Source organism: Ceratotherium simum, chromosome 3 (assembly GCF_057802395.1).
Source record: "Ceratotherium simum simum isolate JZ-2026a chromosome 3, ASM5780239v1, whole genome shotgun sequence".
Lineage (NCBI taxonomy): Eukaryota > Metazoa > Chordata > Mammalia > Perissodactyla > Rhinocerotidae > Ceratotherium > Ceratotherium simum.
In genome coordinates, this window is record NC_141902.1 from 34,336,570 (window position 1) to 34,358,925 (window position 22,356).

The 22,356-nt window shown below is 38.4% G+C and overlaps 1 protein-coding gene across 3 annotated transcripts in view; it reads left to right on the forward strand.

Annotated features, from left to right (window-relative positions):
- The first annotated feature begins 6,228 nt into the window (after positions 1 to 6,228).
- The window catches only part of CDIN1 (CDAN1 interacting nuclease 1), a 280,885-nt gene continuing 264,757 nt past the window's right edge, over positions 6,229 to 22,356 (forward strand). The window contains exon 1 of one of the 3 annotated variants that reach the window (XM_087424792.1): positions 6,229 to 6,564. In XM_087424792.1, the coding sequence (XP_087280918.1) occupies positions 6,464 to 6,564 (101 nt within the window). In that variant the 5' untranslated portion in view covers positions 6,229 to 6,463. The remainder of the gene's footprint in view (positions 6,565 to 22,356) is intronic. The other 2 variants (XM_087424798.1, XM_014780552.2) reach the window with 2 other exon arrangements.

Consider the following 22,356-nt stretch of genomic DNA (forward strand, 5'->3'; position numbering starts at 1 on the left):
CAAGGAGCATATGTTCCTTTGATGATTATGAGAAAAGAAATTAAGTATAAAAAGAAAGATGTATTTTTATAGCTTCACATTTAAAAGTGAAATCTAAAGAAACTGGTGGAAGTTCCAAGCCATTTTGTACCTCAGTTTCCCCATATACCAAATGGGGTATAACAATGCCAGTTATAGATCCTGTGATGGCAATACACTAGATAAGTGTAATATGCTTTCATTTTCTCGAAAGGAGCCTATTATTATTATAATAATCTCTATACTTATCTCAGAAAGAACTCCTTCCCTTAATTCTCCTATCAATCATGGAGAGGGAAAGAGTTATAAACCCCGACTGGCATCTTGCTTGCTCTTTTGAAAGTATAACTCAGTGGGATGGCAAAAGAGAATAATTTTTTAAATGAAGAGACTTAGAGCTAATCTCCATCTGGCTGGGCTTCCACCTCTAGCTTACGCGGAAACAAGGGCTTATTAAGGACAGACGTGATTCCTTGCTTCTCACTCCTCCTTCCCCCCAGTAGGAACCCTCTACTCCATCAGCACTGTTCCTTTCAATTCCTGAACGTATCAATGTGAGAAAACCCTCACCACGTGATGTATTCTTGCAGAGTGGTCTGCGGGACAAGAAGAGTGATTGACAACTGCAGAAATTACATCTGAGGTTTAGTCCTGCAGGAAAAGGGGATACAAATTGCCTGCAAATTATCCACAAGTCCCTGATGAGCCGGAGGAGAAAATTTAAGAGGCTTCGGTCTTTCTTCAACAAACGTGTTCACGTGTCTCCCTTTGCTATAACACACAAACACCCAAGAGAAATGGTCCCTGGAAAAACACTACTTTTGTTTCCTAGCCTTGTCAAATGTGGTAATGGTAAATGTGTAAATGCCAGTTAATAGCCTTTATCATGTGCCAATAGTGTTCTTTGTGTGATTCAGAATAGAAGAGGTACATGAGCTCTGATGGATGGGTTTATAATCTAAAGAAGAAATGAGGTTTTATGCTATAAAAACACATGGCGTTAACTTCATAGGGTGCATAATGAAATAGCCTGTAAGGATTTGCACTGCTGATCTTAATAAATATGCATCATTTGAGAAGAACTAAATGTAGTAAAGTAATGGTAATCATAATGATGGTTGACACTTAGAAGTCTGAAAGGAACAGGTTATACTTCTCTTCTAACTAAGAGTACATGAAAGTGTGCCGTTCTAGACTTTGCACACACCTGGCTTACAATATTGGCTTTCTAGGGCATTAGTATATTGCTACTCATAGTGTGATCGACAAACCAGAGCTGATCTTCACACTTTTTCTTACATCTCTTGATGTGATAAGTATAGAAATTGAGAATAAGCATTTAGAACCTGTATATCACTTTGACAGAGTAATTGTATGTCTGCTGAATCTCATAATAAATTGGAACCTTGCATTTTATATGTCTTCATCTTTTTAAATTTCATTTTTTAAGTAGTTCAATTTTAATCTTTACAAAAGTTTTTGTCCCTGACAAATTGGGGGAAAACTCGACCCTCAACACAGTTTGAGAATTGCTGTTCTAGAACGTTGTAAAATAATTGATGAGATAAATAGAAACCACTTCTCTAAGCCTTAGGTTTCTCACCTGGAAAATGGATTTAATAATAGCACTTACCGAGCCAGCCCTGATGGCCTAGTGGTTAAAGTTTGGAGTGCTCTGCTTCAGTGGCCTGGGTTTGGTTCTCAGGCATGAAACTACACCACTGGTTTGTCAGTAGCCATGCTGTGGCAGCAGCTCACATAGAAGAACTAGAAGAACCTACAACTACACACAACTATGTACTGGCACTTTAGTGGGAAAGAAAAAGGAGGAAAATTGACAACAGATGTTAGCTTAGGGCGAATCTTCCCACGCAGAAAAAAAAAAAAAAAAGGAGTATCCACAATCAGACTAAACACTTCTGAAAATAAATAAATAAATAAATAAATAAATAAATAAATAAATAATAGCACTTACCTTGAGGCTAGATCTGAAAATTAAGGGAAGACAGATGGATGTAAACTGCTTAGTATGGTGTCTGCCCTTGGTACGTGCCCCCCACAAGACTGGCTCTTGGTATTATGGACTAACAAAGACTCGAGGAGGTGCCATTCTGAATTATGTGCACATAGGACACAGTTTCTGTTTGTAACAGGTCTTTGGTGAATACCCTCATCAACATGTAACCTCCCTCTGGAATCAGGCCACTTGGTTTGACAGACGATGAGTTCATTCACCATTGACTTGCGTGAAGCCACCACATTTGGCTTTTGGTCTTCCCTGACTGTTCAGTGTAATTTCTCCACCATCACAGTGTGGAATATCCTTCCATATGTTTCCTTCTGTCTTCCTGAAGTCATCAAGTTGATTAATTGCTGTAAGGCCCAACAACTGAATCATTCTGATCTTTATTGTTTACTAAGCACTTGTACTATTTTGAGACCAGGATAAAATGACTTGTCACTCATGGTCAGCAAGTAGGGAGACACAAACTTTGGTTTCAAAAGATGCATCACTTTAGATGGTGCTTCACAGGGCAAAGAGAAAAATATGCAATCTCTTCTAGTCAGAGGCCAAACAATTTTTTTAAAGTGTGTTTTGGCTAAGTGTCAAAATTGAAGAACACTGCCTCTTCAACAGGCATTGTGGTGGCCAAAGAAAGTAGTTGGCTATTTCAGAGCATAAATGCTTAATTGAGGATAAATCAACCAAAGAGTTTTCCTTTTTCAATTACAGTACACTGCAATGGAGAACATGAGGCTTTATAGTCAGACTAACTTGGGTCCAAATCATGGTTTTGCAACTTAACTAGATCCACCAGGCAAATTCTTTACTCTCTTTGAGCCTCAGTTTCCTAATCTATAAATCAGGAGCTAATTGGAAAATGTTTGAGCATAATATGTGCTTAAATAATATTAACTCCCTTTTTTTTTTTTTTTGTGAGGAAGATTAGCCCTGAGCTAACATCTGTTGCCAATCCTCCTCTTTTTGCTGAGGAAGATTGGCCCTGGGCTAACGTCCATGCCCATCTTCCTCTACTTTATATGTGGGACACCTGCCACAGCGTGGCTTGATAAGTAGTACATATGTTCGTGCCCGGGATTGGAACCTGTGAACCCTAGGCCGCCGAAGTGGAGCGCGCAAACTTAACCACTATGCCACTGGGCTGGCCCCTTAACTCCCTTCTTTATTCAGTTAGTAAATTTCAATTATTTTTCTTTAAAATATTCAATGAGATGACACAAGATTCCATGAATAGAATCAGACTTTAAAATATAATAAAATAATGTCAATATTTATTTTCAAAAACGTGCACTGGATGTGGCAGATTCAGCAAACAGACCGTTGCAAAACGTGACTGACTCTTTCCAAGGTCAAGCCACTTCAACTCCTTTTCACTCTGCCTAGAACTCTTTGCTCCAGCCAGAATAACTTTCCCATGCGCGTGACTTGGCTCATTCTTATTTTTAGTCCTTTGTGTTTAGCACTCTTCTTGAAATGACCTTCTAATGCCTCCCTGCCAAACCCTGGCTCCTTTAAAACTGTTCATCATTTCTGTCGTCCAGGAATTGGCAGAAAGAAATCTGGTCAGGCGATTCCCTCCAGCCCGTCTTTCAGGGCTGTAAGTTCTTTCAGAGAGCTGCACTAGTCCCCACTTGGACACATTTTCTGGCTACCACTTCCTCTACTTTTTTCATATTTGTAGATTTTCTCCCTATCAGAATTACAGAGTTCCATTTCTTGGGGTTACACTGAGGACATTCAGGATTAGAGAGGTTGTCACTTTTTCAAGGCCACTCAATTTGTGGCTGATTTTAAACAGGTAGCCAATTCTTTAGGTTTTCATTTTAGTACTGTTTTCATTTCATGACCCTACTTCACTTAGTGGGGAAATGGTTGGTATCACTGACTGATTGACTGAGAAACAGCGGGGGAACTTCAGGCATGGAAAGGCAGCTCTAGCAGAGTAACAGCAGATGAGGGGTCTGGAGTGTGATACAAGAGATGGGGCAGGATGGAGGGGGGTTGGGGAGGGTGAAAGGGTGCCTCAAAGGAATAATTGACTTACTCCAAGCATTTCCATTAAAAGAAAATAAAAAACACCTAAACAACATCAACACCACCACATCTCTGCTTCACTTCTATTTTGTGCTTAATAAACAACACTACTGTCACTGCCAATGAAAACAGCAACAAAAACTGCTTTTCCCCTGGCGCTAACTCTAAACAATCTACTGGATTTGGGTCAAAACTGTAAACTGCCAGCATGTTAAAAATAAAAACAGAAAAACAAACCTGGCCTTTTCCTTAAGGGTTGTAAGGGTGAATGCAGGACAAGAGCCAGAGAGAAGAGATACTATAAAAAATAACTAGTGCAAACATCCTTGAACTGATGTTTTCTATAAAAATCTGTTGGCTGTGAATTGGACAGACTGAAGTGGGGAGGGGGAAAGGAATGGGGGATCAAGTGGTGTCTGCTTATCGTCAGCCAGCTTTCATGTAAAAGTCATGGCAGGGTCAGCAACAAGCTAGCCAGGTGGCAACTCCAGGCCACGCTGCCATAAATAAATAGTTATGTACTAATGTCACACAACCAGAGCTAGATGCAAAGCATATGGGAAGAAAACATTCTGATGTAAATATTCCAAAAAAAAACTATGGTTGCTAAATTCTGGATCCACTGTTGATACTGGACTTCGAGACGCCTGGGAATATAAAGTGGTGAAGCTTTTTTAAGACCTGGACTTAAAAAATTCTTTGAAATGTAGATTGTTCTCTTTCAAAAAAAAATCCTTAACCTTTGACCTCAGAGAGTGTGACTTTTTGGTGTAGTAATTAAGCATTACAGAGAGTTGGCAAGAGCACAGACCCTGGAACCAAATTTCAGGAGTTTAAACTATACCCCTGCTGCTTACTCGTTCTCATGACCTCTGGGAAGCTACTTAACCTTTTCATGCCTCAGTTTATTCACCCTGTACAAAAGGGAGGAGGAGGAGAAGGAGGAGGATGATAATGGCAATAGTATCTGCCTCATAGGAAGTTATGAGGATTAAGTGAATTCAGTGTGGGGAGCAAACAATACCTGGTGGACACCATGTCCATGTGACCTATTATTATCAAGTAGTCTTATATGGGTTATTTATCTTACGTAGACTATCTACTGGACAGTCTGCTAAGGAATCCGTTCCCTGTGCTATCCTCTTTAGTCTTAACAATAACCCCATGTATTAAAAATCAATTTTACAGACAAAGGAATTGAGGATTAGATGGATTAAGGAATTTATCCAAGGACGCATATCTAAGGTAAACTTCCAACCTAGGCCTTATTCCAGATAAAAAAATTTAACCACCCATACATTCTTTAAAATCTAAACACTTTTTCTTTCATTTGCTTAAAACGTTAACATGTGAAAAGAAACAGAAGACATGGCCTTCCAAGAAGCGAACAGATTTTTAAAAAGGGGTTAAAGGAGGGGCTGATGTACTAATAAATTGCCTCAGGAGAGCTGAGATCTGCTCACAGCACATATAGAAAATAGATTCATTCACTGATTCATTTCTCCCAACATTTATTGAGCGCCTACTATTTTCTGAGAGCTGGAGACACAAAGACGGACAAGAAGTGATTTCAGCGCTTGGGCACCTAACTGTGGGGAGTGAGAGTGATATTCTTTACTGTGGGCTGTTTGATGATGTCGGATTTGTTTTCTACTGTTTCCTAACATAGCCAAAACTGCCTCCCAGGCGAGCTGCAGAAATTGTCGGACTTCCCTCTATACAAGCCAAGCTGTACGTCTACAGCGATCCTAGAGGGTTTTACTGCGCGACTCATGCTCGCAGAGTGCGGAGAGACTTTGGTGAACACGTACTTTCTTTGTAGGCCAGTCTCGGATTCGAGCTGTGCTAACACGGGCGCGTTTGGAAGCGTATTCAAATCGCGCGCCCTAGCAGTGGCTTTCCGGGGTTCAGGCTTAAGGATCGCGGGGCACCCGTGTGCCCTGCGGCCTGGCCTGTGCGCCAGGACTCCCTGGCTTCTGGCAACCGCGAGGATATGAACTCCAGGAGCATCCCAGGTTGCTGCCAGGTGGGCGCTGCCGGGATAGCTGCCTGCTGAGACTTAACGCGCCATCTCTGCAGTGGCCGCTACTTCCTGGTTGGTTTGCCCTTAACTGACATGGCGGCCGATTGCCTTCCGCCGGGCCCACTGCGGCTGCTCAGAAAGCCAAGGCAGGGCAATCGGGGCTACAGCCGGTCTCCCGCCGCCGGGCTGCCAGGTGAAACCCGGGCTGTGCAGCTACGGGTGCAGGGGGCATAGGGGAAAGTCAAGGGAGAAGCGGTCTCAGCGCCGTGCCGCTGGGTGCCCACCCCTCGTCTCCCGGCACCAAGGCTGCTCGAGCCCAGGGTGTTTTTTCCTTGTCCCCGCCACCTCCCAGTCCTTGGCCCAATATGATACTGACCAAAGCCCAATACGACGAGATAGCCCAGTGCCTAGTGTCTGTGCCGCCTACCAGGCAGAGCCTGAGGAAGCTGAAGCAGAGGTTCCCCAGGTAAGTGCCCGTCTCTCCCCTCTCACAGCCCTTTGCGTGCAGCAGCTGTGCCTGGGCAGCCCAGCCAGCGCTTAGGAAGCACGTGTCACACATGAGTGGGGAGGAACACTTGAGTGTCAGGTGTTAGGAGATCAAGGATGGTGAAAAGATTTCTTCTTTCACCTGCCTTCCGCAGGAGACTCTTAATGGATGAATCCCCGGCAGTCTTCCAAGGCCTTGCAATTAAATTCATGTCAACGGATGTTTATTGAAAACTTGGTATGTGCTAGGTGATGGGTGCACGTAGTAGGTGCTCCATAAGTGTCTAGTGGGTAATCGACAGATGCTAGGAATGAATGATAGGTGGCAGGGCCCTCTCAAAGTGGAAATATCAAATGTAGATTCAAGAAGAGGAAATAGAGGATCTTTTTCAATTGGCCGCTGGAAACAAACAAGAGAGCATAGGCCTTATGTTGACTGTGCTCTCTACTGTTGACTGTGGCTCTTGAATGCAATTAAGTGACCTCAAGTGTTCTCAGCCCCTTCAGTGAGACTGGTGCCCTAGGGATTCCACTCTTGGGTCAAGATGGGCCATTTAAACAACCATGTGTATACACATTCCAGGTATATTTCATACCTCCTTCCTCACCCAAACGTCTTTTTTCAGTGATTTTAGGATTATCCAACTTTCTAAGAAAGGACTTTAGGAATGGTATACTATAGATTTCCTCATTTTAAAGATGGGCAAACTGAGGCCCAGACATTACATGAAGAGCCAATCCAGGACAACCGAGTCATTGTATTTTTGCCCTGTTAAAAGTATAGAAGGTTTGTTTACTTTTCTTCTAATTCAAAACCAAATCCAAACTTGTACCATTTTGTTTTGTGGCGCTGAGCACCCTTAGCCCCTAATGGAGTGCTTCCCTGTCCTTGATGTGTAACCCTTGAACGGACATCGCCATAGAAATGTTTTCTTGAGGAAAGAGAGGTTACTGGATAATTGGTATTGCTAAGGTACGCATTGAAGCATAGATTGAAGGTCCTTTATAACCTCAATTTTTTGAAGGACTCAGTATTCCTAATCTGTAAAATGAAGGGATCTCTTTATAATATTATCCAGATTTAATTTAGGGCAATATTTGTCCTGTTATAGGCTTTCAGGTTTTTATCAAACTTGCTAACAAGGGAAAAACCTGACAAATTAGAATTTAATTTTCTGTCATTAACTCTTGCCAACTCTGCCAATGAACAGTGAAATGAGTGAGGGCTGGTCAGCTAGGGGAATAGGTAGATTTTTCTGAGCATTTTCAAGATAGAGCATACATTTAGATATTCTGCTCTGTTATGTAATTATATTACCACTGTATTTTGCTTCTCTTTCTTTTCCTCTCCCTTTCCTCTCTCATTCTTTTGCTTTCTTTCTTTTCCATAGCACATACCTTGTCCTTTCCATAAGAGGTTACCTCTCTGTAGTCTTATGAAGGACTCCCTTCCTCTGGGGCACCATCCTGTCTTGCTTATTCTTTTATGCTTTTTTTTCTTTTTTCATGAGGAAGATTAGCCCTGAGCTGACATCTGTTGCCAGTCCTCCTCTTTTTGCTTGCGGAAGATGGGCCCTGAGCTAACATCTGTGCCAGTCTTCCTCTGTTTTGTATGTGGGCTGCTACCACAGCATAACTTGATGAGTGGTGTATAGATCTGCGCCTGGGATCTGAACCCACGAACCCCTGGCTGCCAAAGCGGAGCGCGTCAACTTAACCATTATGCCAGCAGGCCGGCTCCTTATGCTTTATTTTTTCTTATTCATGCTATGCTCAAATATTTTTCACTTCTCCCAAACACCATTCAGGGAATAACTGACTCTTATTCCACCAGAAACTTTATTTAGAAAGGCTGCATTACTAATTTGCAAAAGAAGGAATTAAAGAGCCATTTAATAGCATGGGTGGGAATTCTCTGAATAGTGTGGTTTTGGAGTTGGCTTCACAGTATTCATTATAGCACTGTTTTACTTTAGATGATTGTTGCAAAGGACCTTTCGATTTGATAGTTCATTTTACCTGAGAGTCGATCTGGTAGGGACCTCATAGATAATTTCTTGTGGTTCATAGGGGTTAAGTGACTTGTCAAAAATCCCAGAGATGTTTAATGGCCAGTTTCTAGAATACAGATTTCTTGACTTTCAGTTCAGAGTTCTATACTAAGCTGCCTTGATTAACTTTAATATTAATAATAATAACAGTGGCAATTATTTTTGGTGGCATTCACATACATTGAGTTCTAAAAAAAAAATCAGAGTGCTAAAAGTGCTAACAAGTTGCTAAAAAATGTTATTTTCCTGATTTTCAAAGTAGTACGTGCTCAGTAAAGAAAATAAAAATTATTTATCATCCTATAGCCCAGAAAATTCTTATTAACATTTTGTATATTCTAGTCTTTTTTTTCAGTGCATTACTGTGTGCTAATATAGTTTGTAGATCTTACTTTTCTCACTTAACATATTGTGAGCATTCCTCATTTTTAAAAGTTCTTCATGATTTGTTTCAAATAACCAATAATATCACATTCTAGATGTACCATCCATTTTCTTGTTGGACATCAAAAGTTTTGTTTTTCTAATTTTCTGATATTATTTTTGTACATATATAATGTCAAGTCTGCTTATTTTCTTACTTTAGATTTCCAGAGTTGAGAATGACCATATAATCAGTTTTCAAACTTTTTGGTCTTCAGATCCTTTTACACTCTAAAAAAATATTGAAGACTCCAAAGAACTTTTGTTTATGTGGTTTATATCTGTTGATATTTACCAAAATATAAATTAAAACTGAGAAATTAAAAAAAATTACTTATTAGTTTGTTTAAAAATAACAATAAACTCATTGTATGTTAACATAACATTTTTATGATTAATAACCGTCATTTCAAAAGAGTAGTGAGAAAATGACATTTACACTTTTACAGATCTCTTTAATGCCTGCCTTAATAGAAGGAAGACATATCTGCTTCTGCATTCAACTTATCATAAGTTGTTTTGATTAAAGAATATGAAGAAACTCTAGCCTCAGACAAATATGTAGTTGGAAAGCATAAGAGTAATTTAATAGGCTTCTCAGATAATTGTGGGTATTTTTGTTACTACATGAAACCCAACAAGTGGTATTTTCTTAAAGGTTAATTGCAATGCGGAATGTGAAACCATATCATGGAACTTTTCACACTCTGTTATGTTACAATCCATTGGCCTATCTTGAACTTTGAGTGGATCTTTTACCCATGCATGATTTTCATCATCATGCATTGTTCATTTACAAAATGTTGGTTGCAAATTATGCAAATCTTCCAAATGTTGTCACCTTTTGTTATACAGTATCAAAATCACGTTTGTGAATATCCCCACTGATCTCATCAGAAAAGTCTGTAAGATTTGAAGCTGTCAAGCTTATGGTGATGGATACAGAGTTTTCCAATATTTGAATTTTCCCTTGAAAGCTCAAATTTTATCATTGGCAACAAATACTATCAGTTGTTTTCCTTGAAGTGACAGGCTCATGTTGTTTATTTTTGAGAAAGTGTCTGCCAGATACCTAAATCTGAATAATCATACTTTGTTCATTGTTCATTTGAGTAAAAATGGTGTTCCATGGGAAGAGCGGCTAGTTCAGCTTTCAAACAATCATACCAGTGTTCTCCCTTGAGACAGCCATTATACTTCCATATGCAGTGGATGTGCTTTGTGTCTACTTCTTATTTTGTCATACAGAATGTTAAAAGGATGTGTATTCAAGAGTTGAGATTTATAAAATTAATAAGTGAATCTTAACATATTCTTATGGGAAACTGGCTTTTCTTTTTCCTGCAAGTGTGTGGTGGTGAAGAATACAGTGACCCCAGGACAGTTGTGCCTGGTCTTGATTTGTGCTCAGGAGCTGGCAATTTTACCACCATTGTTTTTGTACCATCAGTACAAATGTCACACAGGGGAAAAGGCAAATCACATCTTACTATTTCTATAAAAATCGTTTGGACCTTGTAGACCCCTGAGAGGGTCTCAGGAACTCCAGGAGTCCATTGACCACACTTTGACGACCACTAGCTATTTCAAATAAAAGGATATTTATATTTTGAAGGATTTTGATGTGTATGGACAAATTACTATGAAAAAGATTGTACTAATTCTCTTACCAACAGGGCATGGGAGTATCTGTCTCTGCAACTTTTGCCAGTATTGAGGACAGTCATTATTTAATCATTAATGTGATGGATCAAGAATGACATCTCATAATTTGCATTTTTTATTATAATATGTTGTACAATTTCCCAAATGTTTATTGACCATTTAATATTATTCTTCTTGAATTACCTGCTTAGTATCCTTTGCCTAATTTTCTATCAGAGTGTTTGCTGTTATTGTTTATTGATTTGTTATTGCTTATTGATCTGCCTATGTTAAGGATTTTAATTCTTTATATGTCATATTTGTTGCAGGTATTTTCCCAGTTGTTTGCTTTCGAATATTTTTCTATTTTTGCTATGCTTAACTTTAAATTCATGCTTTTTAGCATTTCTGCTTTTATGCTGAAGAAGTCCTTTCCTATCCTAAGATATGAAAAATAAATCTTTCTCCTAAATTTTCTTCTAGGCTCTTTATGGCTTTCTTTCTTATTCTTAATTCTTTAATCCAGCTAGCTGAAATTTATTTTAGTATATGCTCAGAGGTAAAGAGGTAGGTTAGTTTTTCCCAAGCTTAATTTTTATTTTACACTGTGGCTTTCGCTTGCTAACCTCATTCCTTGATGGCTTCTTTGTTTTCACTGAAATTACACATTTATGTCTTTCTAAGTCACTATGTTGAAGCCGGGCAGTCTCCTTAACCACTCTGGTTGCAGAATCCTCCAATTTAAAATGAAGGGGTTGGCGCAGGCCAGTGGTGTAGTGGTTAAGTTCGCGCGCTCCACTTTGGCCGCCCGGGGTTCTCGGGCTCGGATCCTGGGTGCAGACCTACACACCATTCGTCAAGCCATGCTTTGACGGTGTCCCACATAGAAAATGGAGGAAGACTGGCACAGATGTTAGCTCAGGGACAATCTTCCTCAAGCATAAAGAGGAAGCTTGGCAACAGGTGTTAGCTCAGAGCGGATCTTCTTCACCAAATAAATAAATGGATGAATGAATGAATGAATAAATAAATAAATAAATAAATAAATAAAATTTAAAAAAAAAATGAAGGGGTAGAACTTTGTGATGTCTAATATTTTACAACTCCAAAATTCACCCTCATTTTATTCTCTGCAGTTTTACAGTTAATGGGCCCTTTGGCCCCAAGAACATAGGACATATTGTATTTAAGTACTTGCTGAGGACACATTCATTGATTTGCATCTCCCAGCTTATTTCCTGAACCTTCTTGTTCAGGTGGAAGAGCCCAGACCAGTCAGCTGTTACTTATCAGGTTATATTTTACATTATATTTTCTTGCACAAACACTACATATGTATCATTGTATATCATTCTTTCTTTATATATATTATAAAGATATATATCTTATTTTGAAATAATTTTATACTTACAGAAAAGTTGCAGAATTCTTATACACCCTTCACCCAGCTTCCCCTAATGTTAACATCTTACATAACCACAGTCCATTTGTCAAAATCAGGAAATTAATTTTAATGTAATACAGTTAATTAATCTACACACCTTTTTTGAACTTTGTGTTTTTTTTCCACTAATATACTTGTTCTATTCCAGGATCCAATGTCTCTTTTCTATTCTAGGATCACACATTAGATTTAGTTGTCATATCTTCTTAGTCTCCTCTAATCTGCAACAGTTCCTCACTATTTTTTTGTCTTTCATGATCTTGCCACTTTTGAAGAGTACAGTTATTTTGTAGAATGTCCCGCAGTTTGTGTTTGATGTTTTCTTATAATTAGATTGAGGGTAAACATTTTTGGCAAGAATACCCCAGAAGTGATGTTGTGCCCTTCTCAGTGCATCATATCAGGGGGCACACGACTTCGTATGTCTTATTACTGGTGAAGTTAACCTTAGTCCCTTAGTTAAGGTGTGGTGTCTGCCAAAAGTAACTTTCCCCATTGTAAAGTTACTTTTGTTCCCTTTCTAATAAGTACCTTGTGGGGGTATCTTCTGAGACTATGCAAGTATTCTATTTCTTGTCACACTTTTTCCCACTGATTTTTAGAATCCACTGATGGTTCTTGCATGAAACAGTTATCACTGCTATTTGCCTAATGGTAGTTTTCTCTTTCTCTCACTGGAATATTCTTTTAATCAGTGTCATCTACTACCATCATTTATGTGAAACAACCCATCCTTAGTCAGCACATGATTTTCACTGGTACTGCAGTTTATCCACCACTTATTGCATTTGGTCTATAATGGTTCACTGTATGCTAACTGTGTTTGTGGTACTATTTGGGTATTTTTTTCAAAAACAGAATCATTTAGTAATTAATTTTGAATAGCTTATAGTCTGAGGAAAGAGTTTAAGACACATCCAATAGTTATAAGCTATTAGAGTCACAGAATGTTATAAACCAAAGAATTTGTTGAACAGTTAGTTCAGATATGGGTACTTACGTGGGATTCTTAGAGGAGATAGACCTTTGTTGGAAATTGTTTGGCTATTAAACTAAGCCCATTGCACTAGTTTAATATTTCCCTGAGTTCCCTTGCTGTGCATTAGTTATTTGGTTGCTATTTATGCCTATATTAGTTAGTCATAAATCAAACTCTTGATACCATAAATCTCTAAGTAAATAAGTGTCGTTATCCCATTGCTATATCTTTGCCCTTAGGGATCCTGGCTCAGGTTTTTCTGATGGTGCCTTCCACATTTCTAAGCGTGATTTTCTCTCTTGGCCCCCAGCAGCTACTGTTTTCCCACTCTTGGATCACAACATAGGCAACCATTGACTCATATGAGGCAGTTCCTAGAGAAATCTCAACAGGAGTAGTTAAAAACTTGTTTGGCTGGGCTCCCTATGCTTAAACCAATATACGTGGTTTGTTTTCTTGAGATCTTCACCTACCTCTACCGGAGAACTGTAGTTAAGGCTGGATCTACTGTGTATTTGCCCGTGTTGCACTTAGTGGTTCTTTGTGGTGGACGTAGGGGTGTAGTTTGGTTAGGAGTGGAGTAGCCAAGGGACTTGTTTGGGACAAGCACAATCTTACTTAGCTTTTACATTTATTTAGGGTGGTTTAGTTTAATTTGGTGCTGCCATTGACTGCAGTTGTCCTTTTTTGAACAATGTCCCAGCAACCCCCTCCCCACCCACCCCAGGAGGCATTTTAAGCTGTCTTCTTTTCCCATAGGCTGTCTTGTGACCCACTGTTTTTGCTTCCTGTAACAGTTTGTTCTTGGGCAATGTCTTGGCTCTGCCTCTTTTTATCTGAGTCGCATTGCCTCATCTCTAAAAGGAGGGATGAAGCTCCACAGCTAGGAAGTAGAAGAAGCAGGATTCAAACCCAGCGGAGTCTGGCTCCAGATTCTTAGTTTTACTCTCGCTCTACTGCCTCTCGCTGTTCAGTTCCCCAAGGCTGTGGGGAGGATTAAGTCAAATAAAGCATGTAAAACACGTGGCATAGTTTAGAGGTCCCAGTAAATATTTAATGGATGGTAAATATGACTATTGTGATTATTAGAATTTAGTAGATGGCCTACAGTAGAAGAAATGTCTGAGTAGTAACCTTTTGAAACACAGAAAACAAAATTTTGCTTTAAAATAAAGGCCCATAGATTTGCAGAAAATAAAAATGTTTATATGGACCAGTTGATTGTATGGCTGTGAACACATATATTTGATCATTAGATGAATATCGTTCAGATATCAGAGACTTGTCTTAAATCTTTTGTAGTGATATATAATGTCATTTTTAAAAACCTTTTTAACCTAGATTCACTGATTTTTAAGAATTATAGTAGTACGTTGCAGTATATGATTGGTAGTATAGGGCTTGGTTTACTTAATTGAAAGATTATTCTTATTGACTTTGTTCTCTCAATTGACTTGACGGTTGATTCTCAATTTGTGGTCAATTTTCTATATTTCTGTTGTGGTGAACCTGAGTTCCAGAATCATGAGTGAGAATAGCATGTAAAGGGAGAAAAAGCTTTCTATTGAACTGGAAATTCTTTTGGCAGTTTTGGCAGAGAAATATAATTAATTTACATGACCTTTAAAAATAATATTCCTGTACTCAGGAAATATATCTGGGAGTATTTCTGTATTGATCATTGTTGCAAATTGGAAAATAAATGGAATATAAATTGGTCTAAGAAAAGAATATTTCATGTATTTCCTTTAGTCATCTTTTAAAGTATGATTTTTTTTATTTCATTAGAGTTCAGGTTTTTATTTTGTTGCTGCATTGGAGCCTAGCTTTAAAGACTCTTTTGGAAGGTTATTTTGCTAAGTGTGTGACCCCTTCGCTTTCTAAAAGAAAGGCTTAGCTTTTATCAGATATTTGTACTCCTTTGGATTTGCGTAATTGCAAAAGTGAGATGAGCTTTAATTCCTGCAAAGGAGTATTGGAAGAAGACCTCAGATAATGTTATCCTGAGAAGAACACACACGCTGACTATATTTCCTATTAACTTGAGGGGGGAGTTTTCATGGTATTAGATTATTGATTTCATTTTTAAGTCTATATTCCTAGTGTCTACTAAGTAATAACCTATACCAGAATGTTTGCTGGTACAATAAAGAGGAATTATATATTTCCCTAGGAGAAAAATGTTCAATCGAAGTATAGAGTAATAATATTTTATTATTTAACTTTCAACAAGTGTTCACTGAATTTACCATTATGTTTTTATTACACATTTTGTGCATTTTTGCTGTATTGGTTGAATTTTCCTTAAAAACAAAACAACCTATATACAAGTACTTTTCCAGAGTAAGTATGAAAAGTGACCTTAATATATAAAACTCATATACTAGTATGAAAATCATATGGGAGATGGGTAAAGAATAAATTTTCCTTTATCTTATTTTATTTTCAGTTGTCTTTTTCTTGAAGGGAAATATTTTCAAATGTTCAAAAAGAAAGATTCAAGGTATCTTTCTTTTTCTCCCTTTCTACTGTCAAATTGCTTACGCAGTGAGCCAGTATACAGTGAACACAGTAAAGGTGCTAGTGTGTGGCTTCTAACTGAATGACAAGTCTTCATTTCTTAGGGGAACAGAACAGACAGCTGGATCCAGGATGGTTTGGTTCATGGGTTTGAAACCAGCGTGGAGCAATCTGCTCCTCGTGTATTAAAGATGACACATGGCTGGTCACGAATCCAACCCTGGCCACTTTGGGGGACTGATACCTGCCTCTACTTTTCTTTCCTCTCTCTTTCCATCCCTACCTTTCAGAAGGCATCTTGATAACATACTTAAGAGTTAATAGTTCTTCCTCTTAACCCAAAGCTTCCTTCTTACCAAAGAACAGTGACATGGTTGACAATGTCACCTTTTTCAAGTGCTTTCTCTTGACTGAGCGGTGAACTTTTCTGTTCCTTCTGGCTTCAGGACAGTGAATAGTTATTTGTTTTTTGTTTTTTAAACTAGTGTGTTGTTCAAACTGTGACCTGATAAGCACCCGAAGTCTCATTGAGATAACTGTGAGCTCTGCAGTTTTCCATCCAAAGTAAAATGTTAAAATATCTCAGGACTTATTTCTTTTATGTGTTTTAAATATTGAGATTCAGCTGCTGAAAATGTTTGAAAACTGTTAAACTTAGAGAAATAACTTCAAGACCACAGGGATAAATATTTTGAAACAAAGAAAGCAATACAAGTAGAGGAAAAAGGTGCATTCATGTCTCTTGATACTGTTGTTCAGTTAAATATGTAAGTGCTGGGTCTTTCCTTGACTGAATACTGGCCACTGCTAATTTGGGCAACTCTGTGTGAAGCTCAGACTTTTTCTGAGGTTGTCCTGGGAGCAGCAGTCATATACAAGACTGAGGCTTAAAATACGTGGCGCATTGTCACCACCTGCCCCCAACATAAGTCACATATTTAATTTTGATCTTTTGGTTATTGTTAAGACCTGTCCTTTGCTCCAGGCCCAAGAAAGGATGAGACATAAACTCTGATCTTGTATCTGTCTTGTTTTAGGAAATAGGAGGTATAGTAGACCCTTGATATTTACAAGCGTTATCACTTAAGACTGTTGAAAATCCCCACATATGCAGCTAGCAGTATATAGGATGGCGAAGGTCTATAAGCTTTGTGATGCAGGTGTTTGGTTAAGCTCACTTAGCTAGTTGACTTGCTGCTCCCCAAATCAGCCTCGAGGGATGAAAGATCCAGATTTACCCCCAGCAAGTTTATGAATAACTGTTTGTCATGAATATTTGTGATCACTCTCAAATAGTCAGAACTGGGTGTGTTTAATCTAGGAATGCTGTGGCACCCAACTCCAGCTTTAAGATGAATAGAAATGCAGAGTGAAACCTCCTTGTGGTTTCTCACTCATGCCTGTGTCATACCTTAGCCTCCTAAGATTCCATAACTTATAAGATGGTGCCTAAGACCTGTGGGGCAATAATAAGGCTCTTTGTAGGAGGCTTCCTTTGTAGATGGGATGTGGGAGAGTGAAGTGTTATTTAAATGCATCTTCCTACAATTACACATGAAATTAGACCGGCGATGTATTTTTTCAATTTTTTTGTTTCTGTCTACAACTCTTCCAAGTTAATATCTTTTGCTTAAGGTATATTACACTGCTATTTGTTTTTGCTGATAATACTGGTAGGGAAAGCAAATAAAATTTGAAATTAACTTGCACTTCAAGCCCCGTTTAGCTAAGATAGTAAATGGACTGGGGATATGAGAGAGACTCTTCGTTGTAAAGCATTAAAAACCCCACAGACTCTTACAGCCTCAAAGTAACATATGACTCCCAAACATCGTTTCTTAAAGGATGAAGTTAGTGTTATCTAGATTCTTATTTCCTGAGATCGACTAAAATATATATTAAGGTATAAATACATTTAACCTCCAATTTCTAACATTTTGAATTTTTATTTGCCCTTTGGTGTGTATGTTTGGAACTCTTCACATGTAGATCACAAAAGCTTCTTCAGAGAGACTTGCATACCTCTCTTATTATTTCAGATGCGGTGACTTATAGAGTGTTGGATTGAGATAGCAATTACAGATCATCTAGTCAAATGGGTTAATGTTCTAGATGCAGAAACTGAGGGAGGAGTGCCACCGGGTGATTTGACCAAAGTTACACATTTGGAGGCAAAACTCTCCCTTCATGCTCTTTACCTAGAGATCACTGACTCCCATCTCTCTAGGGGCCGGGCAGGTACAACAAGTTGTGTGCACTAACAAGGCAGCCACCAGTTTATGCCAGCCATATACAGCCGTGCAGGAATGTGGGCCCAGTGCTGCCGGGTCTTCTGTTCTCTGGAAAGCAGCTCCAGATCTGATTTTTTAGAACGAGTATCCTGAGTTTTAAATGTTGTCAATTTGTTTGAATTTTTAAAAACACTGTGTGGGCCAACAGTTTCCTGGCCAAAGAGAACAAGTCTGTGGGCTGAATTTGGCCTACAGCCAGTGAGTGCTAGAGACAGCTCTTTCCAGCTTGGGAGAGCTGATTGTAAGCATCTTTTCCCGACTCTACAAACTGGCCTCACGTAGGTAGCTTAAAATCAGCCACAGTGGGAGTATTTACACCACAGAAATTGGCAAACGCTACAAACCTGGGCTCTCGACATCCTTCCCCACTGCCACCAAAGGTGTTTCTTAAGGCCCCCACTCCCCGCATACCGTCACCAGTTTGAGACTTTTGCATTGCACATTATGGCTCTGTGGCATGTCTTTTCCAGAAATTTCTTAACCCAGTTTATTCTGATTTTTACAGCTTTTTTCCTGAGAAGGGCTCAACATGCTTACATCTGTATCGCATTCATTTTTATAATATTTTTTGTGAGCGTTGGGCTTTCTCCCTTTTTTTTTTGTCCAAAGAGGGGATGCATATTTTTTTCCCCACCATCATTAGTGTGGGAGTTAGAATTCCAGTCTTGAGCCTTAGCAGTACTTAGTATATTGTAGGTTTTATGATACATATCATAAAGGACATTTGATTGAAATGACCTGAAGAAAATGCTGCTTGGTTCAAAAAAAAATTTTTTTAAATCCCTGAAAAAACCCCATATACATATGTCCCATTTAATCCTTTTCAAAATAGATTAATTAAGTAAATTTAGGGATGTTACAGTGATTCTTCACTCTGTAGGAATTTAGAAATGCTCCCGTGGTCTACCTGAGGGTTTATCATGTCAGAAATTATTTTTAGAGAAACTTCAAGCTTAGTTGTTATGTCTTCAATTGGCAGTTACTCCCATATAAAAAGAAAAGAAAGCATCTCTACAATTATAATGAAAAACAATGGCAAGATACCCAATTGATTACAATTTGATTTAGTACAATTTTATAAAGACCCAATTATCACATGTTCAGATGTATTTCTTTTCTATGTCTAAAGTATCAGTAATAAAAGAATATGACACATACAACTAAAACAGAAGTGGACAATAAAATGAACGGTATTAGGCAAGAATATGTGCCTTTCAGAATGCACGTAGAATTCCGTGTGGGGATGGGCCCACGTGAGTGGGCTGCCCAGGAGGTATTGAGTTTGGCAGAGTTGCCATAGCCTGTGCTTGACTTTGGGTGGTTTATTTAGCTCTCTCTGCTGATGGTTAATTATTTTATAAATCAATAGGAGGCAAAACCCTATTATTGTGAACTCCAGAAGGCTGTTCAGTTTTTTGTTGTCAAGGCAGTTTTAGATATCGGTTTAAAGAACTTGGTTCTGGAAATAGATATATGAATTCTGGCTTCATGACTTACTTGCTAGGTGACCTTATGTAATTTTTTCTTCACCTCTTGGTGCCTCCGTGTCCTTATTATAAAATGGGATTGTTATGACCTTGAAATGAGATAGTACTTGTGAAATGATTATGTCACTTCCTGATATTGTGTTAAATAAATTTTTGCTCCTGCTGCTGTTGTTACCGTTATTGATTTAAGGATGCTTGTTGCAATGGTATTTATGCTTTCAATAATTAGACTCGGAATATTAGAACCGAAAGATTGTGCCTAAAACCAGCCCCTTTGTTTTCTAGGTTTCCAAAATATTTTTCTTTTATCCTCAGGGTAATAGGAAACCTACTTCAGTAAATTATGGTGAAGGCCTTAGGTGACACTGGCAAATAAGATGTTATATTACTTGGATGAGAAGTGGGCTTATTTAGGTTTAGTTTGATCCCCCCCCCAACAGAAAATAGTTATGTGACGTGATCACTGCCTAAGACAGAAGAAGTGAGAATGTTAAAACCTGAGATCTTTAAAAGTATTTTCTTGTCTAATTACTTTTCTCAATTGCAACCCCCATATCCTGGAAGCTCTTTTACATTCTTGCCTCATCTTGATAACAAGGTGGTTAGGAATTTATGAAAGATATTTGGGTGAATGCCAGTTTTGGAGTCAGGGTTCTGCCACGGGGAAATAGCCTGAGTCCAGTAATTATGTGAGTTCAGGTGTGAGTCTTCCAGGGCATGGAGATTTTGTAGTGTGCCCCAGATCATCACATGCATGTGAACACTCATTTTAGTGTTTAATATAAGTATTAATAAATTTGAAGAATGAGTGCTTTTAAACAATCTTAAAATCTATAGGTGATGCTAATACTCATTATGAAAAGACCTTGTGGTAAACACAAAGAAACTGCATAAACTTTTTAAAGAAAATAGATTTATTGTTCTTTAAGGCTTTGGTTTTTATTAATTACAATGTATTCCAGAATGCTGCCTGCAGAGAATTTGTTTAATTTATCTTATTTGTGCAATTCTGCTGATCACATAGTTGCAGTAATAATGAGTTGGGCAAGGTGGTAATTCTTCCCCTGCCTTTTCTGTTTTGTTTATTATAGAGCATATCTTCCTCCAGGTTCTAGGTCAAAGAGAGGCTTTCACGTTTAGACCTACTTCACTTAAGCTGCTTAGGCCAGATTGGAATAAAAGTATTAAAACTGGCTAGAGATCTTTGTGTTTTTAAAAAAATAATACTTAAAAATTTGAGTGTCACTGAAGCATAGTTGCTTGTAGCCAAAGATTAGGGAAGTAAAAGTCATAATTATATTATAGATTGTATTTTGAGGACGATTATTTGTCATTTAACTCTCCTGAAGTGTGAAAGCAAGATTTGGTTAGTTTTATTTCATCTGTTAGAGGTGTGTAAGGAGTCTAGATTTGGTGCATTGTCATGAGAAATATTTTATTCATGTGATAGCTTTTTGGACAATTGTATTCTGCACTGTATTATAATGGCACGATAAATTGCTGAATATACTGTCTGCTGAATATGACTTTACCATGAAAAATTTGATGCATGGAGAAGGAAAGGTTGGAATATATCAACCTTCTCTGACAAGGGACTTTGAATTTTGACCTAATACAGGTGACCTTTGTGCGCAATAAAAGTGAGCTTAATCTTGAGGTCAAGGTTGAGGTGACTGGCAGGGCAGTGTGGTGGAGCCTGTGCTGATTGTGGGTACTTCAGAGCCTACCCAGCTATTGGCTAAATGGGAGTCTGGCACTTTTTTTTTTTTTTTTAATTTTTAGCATTTCTAGGAGCTTATTTATAGCAAGTTGTTTAGCTCTTTAATGCCACCCCATTTCCTCAAAGCTCAGCTATCTGGGTAGTTGTGGTAAGTTTGTCTGTTTTTATAAAGTTTACTATTTCTGAGTGAAAGATATGAGTGTGCTGTTATTTTCTGTTCCATAGATAACCCCTAGCTAAAAATAAAAATGTTGTTATGGCTTATGGAAAAGACAACTGACGTATATAACCGTGGAACTGAAAATCTATCTTCTTTTAAGAGGTTTATTTCTTTGACAAGTTGAACTTTTGTCATCTTACTTTGGAACTGTCAGAAGAATTTTTAAGTCGTTTGTACCTTTATCTAGATTACAATTAAGAGGAGTCTCGTGAATTATTGTCTTAAAAGGTTTAGATGATTTAGAAACTGGTTATTCCCTTGAAAGTTCCTTTGAAATGCATCCGTTAGTGCATTTACCTTATAATATTATATGATATAAAATATTTTTGAGGTTTTGCCTGCTGTACACAGTAGGAAAATTGTTTTAGATTTTTAGATAAATTTCACTATCAAATACCTCAACTGTTTTGTCATAGATGAAATTACACCTTAGCAAACATCAGATAAAAACCTGCCAATGTTACGTTGTCTGAACGCTTAGTGAATATTCTGCCCAAATAATTAGTTGAAACAACAAACAGTTGGGGGAGAGTGTCAGCGACTCTAAGGGAAAGAACTTCTACTCTTTTAATCGAGCCTGCAAAATATATTCCCTGGGACTGATCAGCTCTGCAGTGCTGAGGTTTGATGATTGGAATGGCGGGAAACCACGATTTCAGGACATAGCGAATTGACGAGGCCATCCATCATTTGTTAGCATACGCTGAAACGTGGGCGCTGTGTGCAGAGGCCTGTGATTTAGTAAATACTTGGGAGATGAATAGAGCTTACACACAAGGGAAGATATGGCTGTCCTTCAGCAGCCTGAGACCCAGGCGCCTGCTGAGAAGGCCATCTGACGGCACATCATCAGTAACTGGCCTGTCACAGTCAGCGGTGCCCACCGACCATCGCCAGTATATTAAATGCATTTTTAATATCTGCCTCAGTAGATTTAATGAAGAAAATTTAGTTTCCATACTCCAAGCACTGCTTCTTCAAGTGTTCTAAAGC